This window comes from Lepidochelys kempii, unplaced genomic scaffold (genome assembly GCF_965140285.1).
Source record: "Lepidochelys kempii isolate rLepKem1 unplaced genomic scaffold, rLepKem1.hap1 scaffold_29, whole genome shotgun sequence".
Classification (NCBI taxonomy): domain Eukaryota; kingdom Metazoa; phylum Chordata; order Testudines; family Cheloniidae; genus Lepidochelys; species Lepidochelys kempii.
Genome location: NW_027621931.1, coordinates 506,100 through 520,869, shown reverse-complemented (window position 1 = coordinate 520,869; position 14,770 = coordinate 506,100). Strand labels below are relative to the sequence as shown.

The 14,770-nt window shown below is 53.5% G+C and overlaps 1 protein-coding gene across 1 annotated transcript in view; it reads right to left on the bottom strand.

Moving 5' to 3' along the window:
• Positions 1–14,770, bottom strand: part of LOC144930022 (uncharacterized) — a 149,751-nt gene that overhangs the window by 42,846 nt on the left and 92,135 nt on the right. Inside the window, exon 3 of the mRNA XM_078851057.1 lies at positions 833–1,437. Within this exon, the coding sequence (XP_078707183.1) occupies positions 833–1,437 (605 nt within the window). The remainder of the gene's footprint in view (positions 1–832; positions 1,438–14,770) is intronic.

Sequence of the window (14,770 nt, the reverse complement as noted above, 5' to 3'; positions counted from 1 at the left end):
CGGGAAATACTGACCTTATCAATTGAAGAACAGGGGGATAGAGATGGTGATGGAGAATCCCTCTGATTTACCCTGTGTTCTTCTGTTGTTACAGAGGGGAAAAGACATTTTTCCCTATCCCTTCCCTATTCCTGCTCTTTGTTATACTTCAATATATTTTAAGGGAGGAAAACGGAAGTAAAAATATCTGCCTTCAGGAAAACCTGAAGCAACAGCGCTCTGATGAACTGTGACAACTGGGAATGAAACAATATGTTCCTGGTGGGGGAACTTGATGACTAACAATTGTTTTTAAATGGGGGAACAGTATAACTGTTATGCGCAGGGTTTGTTTAGACTAGGAAAAGTGATGGAGTTTAGGTCAGGTCAAGGGGAAAGCTAATGCCAACCACTGCACCTCGGCTGCATCTGCACGACAACTGTAATTGTCTTTTAACACCAAGATCACTAACTTGAGCAGCCAACGCCATGTACAGTCCTAGTGGATGTAAGGCACGGGTAGTTTTTGCCTCAGTGTAGCTTGTTGGGAACAAACCTCTCTCCCCCACCTGGAGCTGATGAACATTCCTGGCTGGAGGGACGCACGCTCCTTCGACTCAAAAGGAAAGGAGGTGATAGAAAACATCACAGGACTGACCCCAAAGAAGGGTGAGCTGCAAAAAGCAGAAGCAGGCAACTCATCTGGGGGAGCTCAGTAACCACGGTGAAGATGGGGCACAGATCACTAAGTGGGAATTAGCAAATGTGATTTTTTTTTTTTTTAAAAAAACCACCTTTGGCCAGCCCTAGTCAAGGCATTTGTTACAGATCACTCCCATGTGGATTTTCTGATGTCTAATAAGGGTTGAGCGCTGATTGAAGCTTCTCCCACACTCAGAGCACGGGTAGGGCCTCTCTCCTGTGTGGATTCGCTGATGTGTGAAAAGGGCTGAGCTTTGATTGAAGTGTTTGCCACACTCACGGCATCCATAAGGTTTCTCACCCGTATGGATTCGCCGATGTATGATAAAGTATGAGCTCCGATCGAAGCGTTTCCCACACTCAGAGCATCCATAAGTCTTCTCACCTGTGTGGATTCTTCGATGTGTGGTCAGTACAGATCTCCGATTAAAGCTTTTCCCGCACTCAGAGCACATGTAGGGGGTCTCTCCTGTGTGCGTTCTCTGATGTGTGATTAGGGTAGAGCTCTGATTGAAGCTTTTCCCGCACTCAGAGCATGTGTAGGGCCTCTCCCCTGTGTGGATTCGCTGATGTGAGAGGAGGGATGAACTGTCAATGAAGTGCTTCCCACACTCAGGGCATTCGTAAGGTTTCTCACCCGTGTGGATTTTCCGATGTGTAATAAGGTGTGAGCTCTGCTTGAAGTGTTTCCCACACTCAGGGCATCCATAAGGTTTCTCATCTATGTGGATTCTCTTATGTGCAATGAGATGCGAGCTCTGCTTGAAGCATTTCCCACACACACAGCATGCGTAAGGTTTCTCACCCATGTGGATTCTCAAATGTGTGAGAAGGTCCGAGCTCCCTTTGAAGCTTTTCCCACTCTCAAGGCATGTGTAGCGTGTTCCTTCCAAGTTCATTCTCTCACGTGTAATAAGGTCTGAATGGCTACCGAAGTTTTCCTCTGGCCTCTGCTGACTCTCACAGGCTTTTGTTTTTTCTGGGCGTGCACAGCTCCCAGAATCATTCCCTTTGGACCTTCCTGACAACATCCCATGGGCTCCTACTTGCTCAGCATCTTCCTGCTGGGTTTCCTCCTCGTTTTCACTCACCATCCCAACACCTGACGGGAGACCGAGAGAATCCAGACGTAAGTCTCTGCCTGCGCCAGAGAGAAAGCAAATCTCAGAGAGAAGAATGGGAAAAGGGATGAAGGAACCAAAATGTGTACAGGACAGATCAAACCTATCAGGAGCTGATTTTCCCTTCAACCTTCCCCAGAGGAGAGAAAGGAAGGGATCAGTTCTGGGTCCGTATCTCAGAAGAAATCTCAGGGGACAGCGAGATTGGGGAGGGACCTGCTGCCAGTTGTCAGTCAGGATAGGTGGGAAGCCATGAGTGACCTCTGCCTAACGATTCTACATCTGCAGGGAACAATCCTGAACTTGGAGAGCTCACAAGGTCTTTGTAGGGCATCCCAAATGTTTCCTGTATTCACCGACAGTTTTGGGGTTGGTTTAACCAATGCCTCACCTATGCAGGCAGCTCTCGGGAGCACTTTTTTCTTAGAGCCATGAAGGTCTGGGACGCACGACTCCTCCCCTCGTTCCAGCTGCGAGATCACATCAGTTCTGGAAACTGGAAACCCTGCTCAAGGCAAAGAAAACAAGGGAGGTCAGTGGAATTTGTGGGATACTTGTCACAAAGAATATTCCATGCTTTTAAGCCCAGCTCACTTTTAAGTAGTAACGTCCCAAGGCCGGCTTCCTTGGCTCAAAATGCCAGGAGATGATTATTATAAATCATATTCATTACCTTACTGCCTAAGGGCCAACTAACAGTGGGTCCTCATTTTGCTAGGCACAGTACAAACCGAGAAGCGTTGATGGCCCGTGCCCTGAAGAAGTTACAATCTAAATAGACAAGGCAGACACAGAATGGGGGAAGGGGTACAACCCACCAGCAGAGTGAACTCCGTGAAGGCAGAGTGGCAGATCTGATCAACACAGGCCTAGATCTTGAGACTATCGGATTTAATGTTTCAACCAAGGCTAGTGTTTTCCAAAAATTGTCGCTAGGACTGCATTTTTTCCCAAAATTACTTTTTGTTTGTGGAATCACCGTTAATATCCGGAATTGCTGATCAGAGGGTGGGTGGGGCATGCAGGGTCACAATCCCCCAGATTTCTCCCTGGAGACACCCATCTCCTCCCCAGGGCACAGGCTGGCTGCGGTTGAGACTTGATGCCAATTTCTTCCCTCCTCATACAAGTCTGGGATCGGCAGTGGGACGCCAGGCTCTCTCATCATGCTGCAGAGAGGACGGCACTCACGGCTGCTCGCGGCCGTGTCCACAGCACCTCTCCCCTGCTCATTTCCCCTGTACACAGCTGGTTCATGCCCCGTCTCTCCAGCGCACAGCTGGCTCTAGGCTCTCAATGCCCAGTATCTGAGCCCCACCGCCCCCACACAGCCGGCTCCTGTCCCCTCCCCCCAAGGCACTTTCAGGCTTTAAAGGATTAGATATTGCTCACGTTTGCCAATTACGCTCTTTTCATTGCCTGCAAACTCTTGCCCTAATTATGACTTTTATCTGTATATCTAAGCCAGCCCTTGAAAGCATGAATTCTTCACAGACTATGATGCCGAGATGCGCCACATGATACCAGGAAGGGCTGCGTGATGGGTTTCCTGTGCAAGCTGGTATCACTACAGGGTGATGAATGCCAGATCTCAAGGCTGGTTATGCAGAGCTCCACCTTTTGAAGCTTTACCCAACGCAGAAAGGGGAAGTGACGGATTTCCCCTCATTCAGGAGACTGAAGACGACAGACTTTTGGGGGATAAACAGCTGAGTTTGAGATGACTGAGGGGGGTCTTTCTGGGCTACAAACTCACAGGACCTGATAACCACCAAGAGGTAACCCTTTAAGAAAGGTTTTAATACACTTTGGAACCGATCAGGGATTCCCATGAGGACCGCTGAGGGAATGAAGGTAAACACGCATTTGGATGCTCTTCTTCTTTTATGAGAACGGGAACAGGAAGGGCAGGGATATCACTGAATGCAGGATCTCAGCAGGACTAGGTGTCAGGATAGCACCATATTGCAGCCCATTGGAAAACAAAATCCCAACTACACATATAAAATGATGGGCTCTAAATGAGCTGTTTCCACTCAACAGAGGGATCTTGGAGTCACTGGGCACAGTTCTCTGAAAACATCAACTCAGTGTGCCACGGCAGTCAAAAAGCAAAGAGAATATTGGGAATCATTCTGAAATGGATAGATAAGAAGACAGAAAATATCCTATCGCCTCTATATAAACCCATGGTACACCCACATCTCGAATACTGCCTGCAGATGTGGTTGCCCCATCTCAAAAAAAGATATATTGGAAAAGGTTCAGAAAAGGGCAACCCAAATGATTACAGGTATGAAACTCTTCTGTACGGGGAAAGATTAAAAAGACCGGGACTATTCATCTTGGAAAACAGACAAAGGGGGGATATGAGAGAGGTCTATAAAATCAAAACTGCCGTGGAGAAAGTAAATAAGGACGTGTCATTTACTCCTTCTCATAACACAAGGACTAGGAATCACCCCATCAAATTAATAGGCAGCAGGTTTATAAGAAACAAAAGGAAGTATTTCTTCACACAATGCACAGTCAACCTGGGGAACTCCTTGCCAGAGGACGTTGTGAAGGACAAGATTATAATAGGGTTACAAAAAAAAAACAAAAAACACCATGAGAAATCTATTGAGGACAGGTCCATGAATGGTTATTAGCCAGGATGGGCAGGGATGGTGTCCCTAACTTCTGTTTGTCATAAGCTGTGAATGGGTGACAGGAGATGAATCACTTCATGATTCCCTGTTCTGTTCATTCCCTCTGGGACACCCGGCGCTGGTCACTGTCGGAAGACAGGACACTGGGCTAGATGGACCTTTGGTCTGTCCCAGTGTGGCCATTCTTAAATACTAGGGAACCTAGTGAGTCCAGTGCAGTGGGAGGGAGTAGGAAAATCCCTGGCTGTGGAGAACACTGGGAAATTAGAAACTATCATTCACAAGCAACAGACTCTAAATAGTCTAGAAAAGCAGAATGTGAAAAATAAGAATCGGGGTCATGTGACTTCAGGAATGAGGGACTCAAAAAACCAAGTCTGCAGAGAAGGTAGATTGTGGCTAGTGCACATGCGGATGGGGGAGCAACTCTCCAGGTCTCAAGGATTTTCACCAGCAACCGAGGCCATTGTCCCATGCACGGGGCAATCCGGAGCAGTGAGGAGTTGTGCCATCTGTAATCCTGGCTGAGTTTCAATGGTCTGCTGCTGGAGCTCCCTTGTCTGGATTCCCCCAGCTAGCATTCAAGGTCTGTGTGATCAGTAACCCTGGACCAGCTGCTCTGACCCCAGCAGCCTGCTTCTTACACCCCAAGCACATTCTGGTCTGGGTGGAAAGGCTCAGGGTTTGAGAGAAGGCCAGGGGTAGGAAGCTTCTGTTCGTTATGCTGGACCTAACCCCCCGTTTTACTTGTGCAAACAGGAGATATTTGACACTGTGCGATTCTGCTCCTGTGCTCTCTTCCCACAGCGTTCAGCAGCAGGGGAGGGTCGCTGGTCGTGTGTGTGTCACTGGCATGCTGGGGTGATGCTGGAACAGGACAGAGCAGAGGTGGCATTGTGGGGGTGGCGTGAACCTCATCACTTCCGTTCCCCTTCTAAGAACCGAGGGGACAGGAATCCTTACCCAGCGAGGTCACAGTCTCATAGGTCTCCTGCATGACGTCTCTGTAGAGGGCTCTCTGAGTGGGGTCCAGCAGAGCCCACTCTTCCCTGGTGAAATACACAGCTACCTCCTCGAAGGTCACCGGCCCCTGAAAGAGCCAGAGCCCCACACTCAGGACCTGCTGCCCCACTCACAGCCCCACTATTCGTGGGGGAGAGGAGACAATCAAACGGAAACTCTGGGTGGACCGCAGCTAACAGAGTCCCACCCCCACCCCACTCAGAGCACCCAGGAAACACCAGGGTGAGGGGGCGAAGAGACACCCCTCCTCTCTCCCAGCAGATCCATCACACACCTACTAGCCACAGACTGATACCGGAGATGCTGCCCCGAGCAGGGTCTAGGGAGAGATCTCTTGTAGGAAGCCCAACACCCTCCTCCTTGTGAAAAGAAAAGGAGGACTTGTGGCACCTTAGAGACTATCCAATTTATTTGAGCATAAGCTTTCGTGAGCTACAGCTCACTTCATCCGATGCAAACTGTGGAAAGTGTAGAAGAGCTTTTTATATACACACAAATCATGAAAAAAATACCTCCTCCCACCCCACTCTCCTGCTGATAATAGCTTATCTAAAGTGATCACTCTCCTTACAATGTGTATGATAATCAAGGTGGCCCATTTCCAGCACAAATCCAGGGTTTAACAAGAACGTTGGGGGGGTGGGGGGGCAGGAAAAAACAAGGGGAAATAGGTTACCTTGCAAAATGACTTAGCCACTCCTAGAGCTGGATATGAAGCAGGGGAATCTCCCCTAAGCCTGACTGGTGGCTTCTCCCTTCGTATTTCAAGGCACCCGCTGGTTAGTTGGGTCAGGCTCCAGCACTACGAGTCTGGTCCTTTTTCCCAGCCCCATCTAGGTAGGTTATTTTCTGTTCACCAGATTGGAGCATTTCCACCTCCGAACCTCATGGGTCTCTTCCTAGAATCTAGGCCACTTATTAAACAACTCCCAGCAGGTCTGCCACCCCCTGGCCTCCTCCCTTTCTCCACCCTGTGCATTTCCTGCCCCACTCCAACCTCCAAACCAGACGGTGGTGCAAACCTTCCCCTCTCCCGTGTATTTCCTGTCCCTCTCCCTCCTGCAGGAACAGATCAGAACCCCCCACAATAATCCCTACCTGAGCTGGCTCCTCTGCAGCCATGTCGCTGCCTTGTCCCATGGGAGGACGGGATGAACCGGAAAGAAACATGAGCGTCTTTCTGCAACCTGGCCGGGCAAGAAGGGCTGTTGCAGAAGTTTAGGAACGGGCATTAGTTCATTTCACATCACGCTTCCCCCGGGCTCTTTCCCTGCAGAGCGAGATCCGAGATTCTGCCGTACTGAGAAAATGCTCAATCTCTGGATTACAGCAGAGACCTGGGCCCTCCTGCCAGGCTAGGCCCACAGACACACTTTTAACCTCCTTTCTCCCTCCCGCATCCCAAAACAAAGTCTCTGAACGCAATCCCAGAAAAAAGCAGAACCAAAGGAGTCCCTTTCGAGGATTCCCTCTGACACTGACCCCATGACAGCCACACCCCAGCAGGAGGGACATGGAGTCAGGAACTGGGTTTTCCTCTGTCTGATCCTCGTCTCGTCCACAGGAAAGTGATTCTCCCCACAGTGCAGTAATACATCTGTCTGGGCAGATGAGGGAGCTGGAAATCTCTTTCAAAACTCTTATCCCACGGACCCTGTCAGTCTCTCTGTCTCCTTTTCCCTGTGCCCTCTCCATGCCTGTCTGCTCAGAAACTCTCATTCCTGGGTTGTTTGCTCCCCCATGGCTGGATTTGCTCCTGCAGATGGCAGGAGAAATGGGGTGGGGGGCTGTTACTGTAGAGTCATTTTATAGTCCTTCACTGCCTGCCTGGGATTTCCCCATTGTCTGCCTAGGACCCCCACCTGCCCTCCACCAGGATCTGCCAGGCCATTTGCCTGGGACCCCCTCCTCCTCCCAGCAGGACCCCCTGACGCTTTACAGGAGGACTCCTCACTCTGCACCAGGGACCGCCCCACCACAGCTCTCTGCACTGGGCATGGCAATGGTCCCAGGAGCCAGCTGGGCAATCCCAGACAGAGCCCCTGGCACAGCACCAGGCAGTGTCTAATCCCCTGCCCCACCTGCCCAAGAGACACCCACCCCCACTGGTCTGCAGCCAACAGGCCCCCAGCCATACCCACCTCCAGGACCCATAGCCTTAGGGCTGGGCACATCAGAACTACTCCCCGAAACCCCAAACCCTCCAGAACCCACCAACCTGACTAGGGTCCCCCCTGCCCAGCCACCCAGAGGCCTCCCCCTACCACAATGCCCCTTCAGCTCCCGCTGCAATCTCCCCACACAGACACCTGCCCCCCCGCCCCAGCAACAGTGTTCCCTCACAGTGTCTGACAAGTGGATAGAAAGTTATCACCACCCCCTGCTGGCCAGTCACACAGGCAGAGGGAGCCCGGGGGGACGCCTCTTTAACAGGAGAAGGGAAGCCATGGAGGGCCAAAATAAGTAAGACATTTCCATACTCTGTCACTCGCAAATAATGGCCACCGTGGATCCACGCCAGAGTTGGCTACAGCTTTGCACTGCGGGAAGCCCCCCCTCACGGAGACCCTTTGTCATGGGGTTTGGGATACTTCTGGACCACGCTGCACTCAGAGGAACCTCCTCATCCCGTGCCAGCTGGAGAAAAGAAAAGGGTCCAGCCAACTCTCCTGTTACCAACTGGGAACCACCCATCCCCCAAACAGGGGGAGGCCCCTGGCTTTGATGGGTATTGAGTATATGGCTAGTCTCTTTTATCAGCAAACATTTTTAACAGAGAGAAAGGAGGGAACAAATGATTCTCAAAGGAGAGGGAAAGATGATCATTGTTGCAGGGGGGTTAATTTCCCAACCAGGATGGAGAAGGACTCAGGGTGACAGGTTCCCCCCAAGGAAGGACAAGTTGCTGGGATTTAGAGACATGGGGAAGAGCCCCTAATTCAAGAGGATTTTTAATTGACATTTGATCATGACATCGTAAGAGGGAAACCTGAGATTTGTGATCAGTGTTCAGAAATGAAAGAGAAAGGGTGGAAATCTGAGGGATTTTGGATCCATTTATGCAAATTATAGAGAGGAAAGTGGAAAATGAGAGGGATTTTATAGCAGTTGTTGATAGGAGGTAAAAGCTGAGTGTATTTCCCACCACTATTTGGTCAATGAATAGAGCGGAAATGGGCAACGTTGGCAAACGTTTGAGATCCATATTCAGGAATCTGAGAAACGGTGTAAATCTGAGATTTTCGTCGTAATTTATAATTACAGAGACAGGGAAAGCTCTCAGGGGCATATTCAATTAGAAGTAGACAACTAGAGTAAAAGTGGGGCAAACGTTGAGGGTATTTTTGAGGAATCTTTGAGACGTACAGAGAAAACGTGTCACAAACTACGCAACTGAGAACATGGGATAAACGCCAAGACCGGGGGGGCTTTTATGTGGCTATTAAAGAACTAGCTGGAAAAGGGGGGACCGTTTGTGATATAAAATCCAGCCTGTCCAATACAGAAGCAGAAAGTGATGGTCCCCCCCCCACGGCCCCCGTTCACCTGGGCAGCAGGGAGCCCTCTGAGGGGCTGACTGAAGGGGGCGGGGGGGGCGCTGGAGGGCTCCTTGGGGGCGGGGAGGGGGCGGCAGTGGGGGATGGGCAGGTAGGGGGGAGAGAGTCACTTTCCTGCCCCCCCCGCCCAGCGCTCCCCCACCGGGGTCTCCCACTCACCGGAGCACGGGGGGGTTAATGACGGGCCCCACCCCGCACAGACCCCGGAGGGGAGCCGCAGCTGCTCCTCCGACAGATCCGACACGAGGCAGCGCCTCGTCTGCTTCAGGCCCCGCCCCCCGACGCTGCCCCGCCCCCGGTCTGCTCCAGGCCCCGCCCCCAGGCGCTGCCTCGTGTCGAGTGTCTCGGAGGAGCAGCTGCGGCTCCGCTTCGGGGTCTGTGCTGGGGGGGCCCGTCATTAACCCCCCCGTGCCCGGCCGGGGGGGGCTTTGTCCAGCTGGGACCAGCCCCGGCTCTGCCCGCCCCCGACCCGGTGAGTGGGAGACCCCGCGGGGGGGGGAGCGCTGGTGGGGGGGCAGGAAAGTGACTCTCTGCCCCCGGCACGGCTGGGATGGGGGGGGGGCAGAGACTGGGGCCCGGCGGGCGGGGTCCCTTGGGGGGTGTTGGGGGCAGAATCCGGAGTTGCGGGGGGGGGGGGTTGAATTGTCTCTGTGCAGCCAGGAAATTCCCGGGGGGAAGTGGGGGGCGGCGGGGGAGTTAATTGGATCCCCTCCCCCCCCCCGGCCACAAATGCCCCCCAGTTTTCCCCTTTTCCCTCTCGGTAGCTCCCACCTGGTTGTAAACTCCCCCCCACCCCCCCATTGATCCGCTCTCTGGTCTCCCCGATCCCCCCCCCCCGTCTCTCCCTCCTCCTCACATGTCCATTGAAACTCCCCTCCCGTGGGGGAGTGGGTGGGATTTCCTCCCCCCCCCCCGTTTTATCCGCAGCGATTTGTCCTGGTGTCGGTGGGAAGTTGGAGCCCGGAGCCATCCCCCAACCTGGCTGCCCCGGCGTGGGGGTGGGAGACGCCCGGTCTCTGCCGGGGCGGGGAAGGGAGGGGACGTGTCCCCCATGGGGCTGCCCCCGATCCCGGCTTCCCAGTCCCACTTGCTGCCCCCAACTGCCGCACCGTTGCCCCCAGCCCCCACCTGCCCCCCACCTGCCCTTCCCCCACTACCGCCCCCTCCCCTCCCCCAGGGAGCCCTCCAGCTCCCCCCCCCGCTCCCTTCAATCAGCCCCTCAGAGGGCTCCCTGCTGCCCAGGTGAACAGGGGCCGGGGGTGGGGACCATCACTTTCTGTTTATATATTGGACAGGCTGGATTTTATATGACAAACGGTCCCCCCTTTTCCAGCTCGTTATTTAATAGCCACATAAAATCCCCCCCCGGGTCTTGGCGTTTATCCCATCTTCTCAGTTGCGTAGTTTGTGACACGTTTTCTCTGTACGTCTCAAAGATTGATAAAAAAAGTTTGCCCCACTTTTACTCTAGTTGTCTACTTCTAATTGAATATGCCCCTGAGAGCTTTCCCTGTCTCCGTAATTATAAATTACGACGAAAATCTCAGATTTACACCTTTTCTCAGATTCCTGAATATGGATCTAAAACGTTTGCCAATGTTGCCCATTTCTATTCATTGACCAAATAGTGGTGGGAAATACACTCAGCTTTTACCTCTGTGACAAAGTGGAACTGTTCTTAATGTTTCCTCTGAATAGTGTGGGGGTGCCTCAGTTTCCCCTAGGCAGTTCTTAAGTATCTAGGTGGTGGGATAAGGGTGTATGATCGTTGCAGAGCCCTAGAGGGCAGGTGTGTGCAGGAGTCTGGACACAGAGAATGGCCGACACCCTGTTTCCTGGCCACTGATGGCCTGGGCCCTTCCCCCCTGCAAGGTGAGAGCTAAAGGGTTGGAGAACAAAGGAATCTGGTGACCTCCTGGCCCGGGAAAGGAACAAAGCCCAGAGGAGGAGGGGCTGGAGGGAGTTTCAGTTGAGGGCTGGCTGGGACATGGAGTGAAGGGCAGACGTGGTTGTCTGGCTCACTGCCCCCCCCAAAATGGCCCCAGCTGAGGGGTCTTGTTCTCTGCACCTGCAAGCTCTGTTTTAGACCATGTTCCTGTCATCTAATAAACCTCTGTGTTACTGGCTGGCTGAGAGTCCCGTCTGACTGCGGAGTTGGGGGGCAGGACCCTCTGGCTTCCCCAGGAGCCCTGCCTGAGCGGACTCGCTGTGGGAAGGGCATGGAGGGGCAGAGGATGCTGAATGGTCCGAGGTCAGACCCAGGAAGGTGGAAGCTGGGTGAGCTGTGTGTCCTGAAGACAGGCTGCTCACGGAAAGGCGACTGCCCCAGAGTCCTGCCTGGCTTCATGGGGAGCAGTTCCAGAGCCTCGCCCAGGGACTCCGTGACAACTGGTGGCAGGGGTGGGATGTACTGCACCCCGTGGACAGCGCTTCCTGCAGTAAGTGACTGGGGAGCAGTAAAACGAAGGGGGATTGATGGGGACCAGACGTGCTGAAGATTCAGAGAGAGACAGTTTCAGGGGGCGGTTAACTCCTGGAAGTGTGTGACCAGAGAGAAGGACTTTTGCAGTAACAGGTTTCCCCTGGGGATTGCAGCGAGCGGTCCCAGGGACGGAGGAGTCTGCCACTCGACCCTGACAAAGAGGGGGTGATCTCGAGAAGGGCTGGCACACTAGGGGTTCTCCCTGGAAACCGTGGGGAGCTGAGAGCACACAGGCCTGTGAGTCCACAACTTGGGAAGGGCGGAGTGAGGGCCTGTCACCGTCTCCTGAAGAAGGACATTGTAACCCTGTGCAGAAAGAGAGGGTTGAGCGTTGGAAAGTTCACCGAAGCACAGTTAATTGTGCAGCTGGAGGAGGATGACCGCTCTAAGGGACAGATTCCTGACCCGAAATGGGGCTATAGCAGGATCTGGGAGCAGCTGGAGTGGAGGCCAGGCATCCCCAAGACTCCTGTCCCCGACCAGACGAGGGTCTTCACGATCGGGTTCCCCATCCGGGGATCGGAGTCGGACAGGATTGGAGCTGAGTCCGAGAGAGCAAGAGGACCGTGGGAGACAGCGAGAGCCCGAGAAAGAGCTGCAGAAGCAGCAGCAGCATGAACTGGTGATGGGGGAGTGGAGAGGCCTAGGGGACCCCCCAGGGGTGAGTGGGGATAGACCCCGGGGGGCCAGTTCCACAGGGAACCTCGAGCCTAAATTGCTGCCCCTGGTTAAGGACGGGGGGGATGTGGATGCCCACCTCACTGCCTTTGAGCAGGCTGGAGATTTGAACCGGGGGACCCTGCGGAAAAGCCCCGGTGTCTAGCTCCCTTGCTGGGTCCCAAGGCCGTAGACTCCGTCAGCCAGATGGGTGGGGAGGTGGACAGGCTCCCACTTCTGGTCCCAACCTATATGTCTGTGTGGAGTTTCCTTGGGCCAGGCCCCTCAGACCCCCAGTGGGAGCAGAAGGTGATGGTGAATGGGGAGACATTCCTGGGGTGGCGAGATCCTGGGACAGAGAGAACTGGTGTCAGGCCCCTGGTGGTGCAGCCTCAGAGGCTGAGGGGCTGTGTGAGGGTCCCAGGGACGAAGCCCCTCGCCCTGCCTATGGCCCAGATCCCTGTGCAGACCCAGGAGGGGTGGGGCTGGCTGGTCGTTAGGGTTCTCCAGGACACCAGCTGCAAGACCCTGTTATGGGGTGACTGTGTCTCTTTGGGACAGGATCCAGGCCGTACTCCTGTAACTGCCAAGGGTTTGAATCCGGGGAACCAATCGGTGAAGAGGGAAATGGTCAGTGCAAATGCAGATGACCTGGCTGGCAGGAGGGAGGAGCGGCTAGGCTCAAGCTATCTGCCTGACTTTAACCAGACCCCTGGAGTTGGGTGGGACAGAGAGATGCTCCCCGCCCCCCTTGCACACCGGAGAGGGGGCTCACGCTGCCTCTGATGCTGTGAGGAAAGCAGCGAGCTCGCTGCCTACCCCCACTGGGACAGCAAGGGCAGTGCTGAGCAAGGGGGGAGCTGAGACCCCAGCTGAGTGGGGGGAGACACAGGCAGGGCAGGGGATCTGTGGGGAGTGGCAAGGTGCTAGGTAAGGAAAGTCTGGATGAGCCTAGGCAGCCTTGTGAGCTGATGGCTGTGTCTAGTCAGCAGGGTGGGAAGTCGAGGAGAGTGGAAGAGGAGTGTCCCTGGACCTTACCTGTTAGCTCAGTGGAGAATTGGGACAGTGAAGGAAACGTACCTGTGTCTGTCAGGGGTATTGACTTGCCTTTGGAGGGAGCTACCCTGATCTCCAAGCAGTTGTCTGTGACCAGCCTTGTGTGCTGGGACAAGGGGAGAGAGGTCCCAAGCTGGGTGTCTGGGAAAGGAGAAAGTGTGTCCGGCTCTTCTTTGTCTGTGGAGCGACAGAAGGGGCCTTTCAGCCTGTGATGGTTGAGGGGCGTGCAGTTGTCTCAGAGCTGGTTCTGGATTCAGCTAAAGCCCAGGAAGGGAAGGGTCCTAAGTTTGTGTCTGCTTGGGAGAATGGCCCTGTAACTAGGTCGCATCCAGTTAGGGTCTATGTAAAATCCCAGAGACGAGACAATTCTGGTGCTTGTATTTTGCCTGTTGCTAGTGTGTTGTTGGAAAGGGTGTAGCAACTCTGTCTAATCAGGGTGAGATCCTAGCCAGGGCACAAGGAGAGCAGGAAGGTGATGTGATTGTGTTACCTCCTGAGGGTGTGGAAACCGGTAGCAAGAAGGAAAAGATTCCTGAACTTGTGTGTGGCAAAGGGAAGGAGAATGCTTCTGACCTTTTCTCTAGGAAGTCTGTAAGTTTGCCTGAAAGGGGATTGTGTAGGAATCCGCCGGATGGGCCAGAGGTGATTCTGGATGTAAGGGAGACCCAGAAAGAGTCTGTTGTTGCTCAGAAAAGTGTTCCTCCAGAGGAAGCCCTCGGTGAAGAGGGTAAGGGCAGAATTTCTGTGAGGGGTGAATTATTGCATAGAAAAGCCCCTAGGGAAAGGAATCCTCATGGAGTCTTTGCAAGCAGTTTACTGCCACTGAAGGGTGTGAAAGTGATTTTATCAAGAAAGTTTCAGTTCCTAACAGCCAGAAATTTTCTGTTGTGAATGGATCCACTGACTGTCCTGTTGAAAGACCCAGTGTGGAGAGCTTTGAGAAGGTCTCCGATGAAGTGAAAGCTGTTAAGAAAGTTAAACAGTCCCATAACCAAGTGGCTGTGTTTGGCCAGCTTGTTGGGGAGAAGACCCAATCCCAGTTTGACCCCCTGGGGTTTTGGGGTGGCCAAAGGGCATGGGCCGCAGAAACCTTCCCACATGCGGCCTGCGAGTGCTATCGACCACCACCGACCTAAGGGAGGGCGTGAAACTGGAAGGGCCTGGTGTAACTCCTCCCAAGGAATGGGAGAGATGCTGGGGCACCCATGGGAACGTTAGTGGTTTCGAACTTCCCCAGGTCACCGGCTAAAGTGACCCCGCTCAGTTCGATCTCGAAGGGGGGAGAGATGTGACAAAGTGGGACTGTTCTTAATGTTTCCTCTGAATAGTGTGGGGGTGCCTCAGTTTCCCCTATGAAGTTTTTTAGTATCTAGGTGGTGCGATAAGGGTGTATGATCATTGCAGAGCCCTAGAGGGCATGTGTGTGCAGGAGTCTGGACACAGAGAATGGCCAACACCCTGTTTCCTTGCCACTGATGGCCTGGGCCCTTCCCCCCTGCAAGGTGAGAGCTAAAGGGTTGGAGAACAAAGGAATCCGGTGAC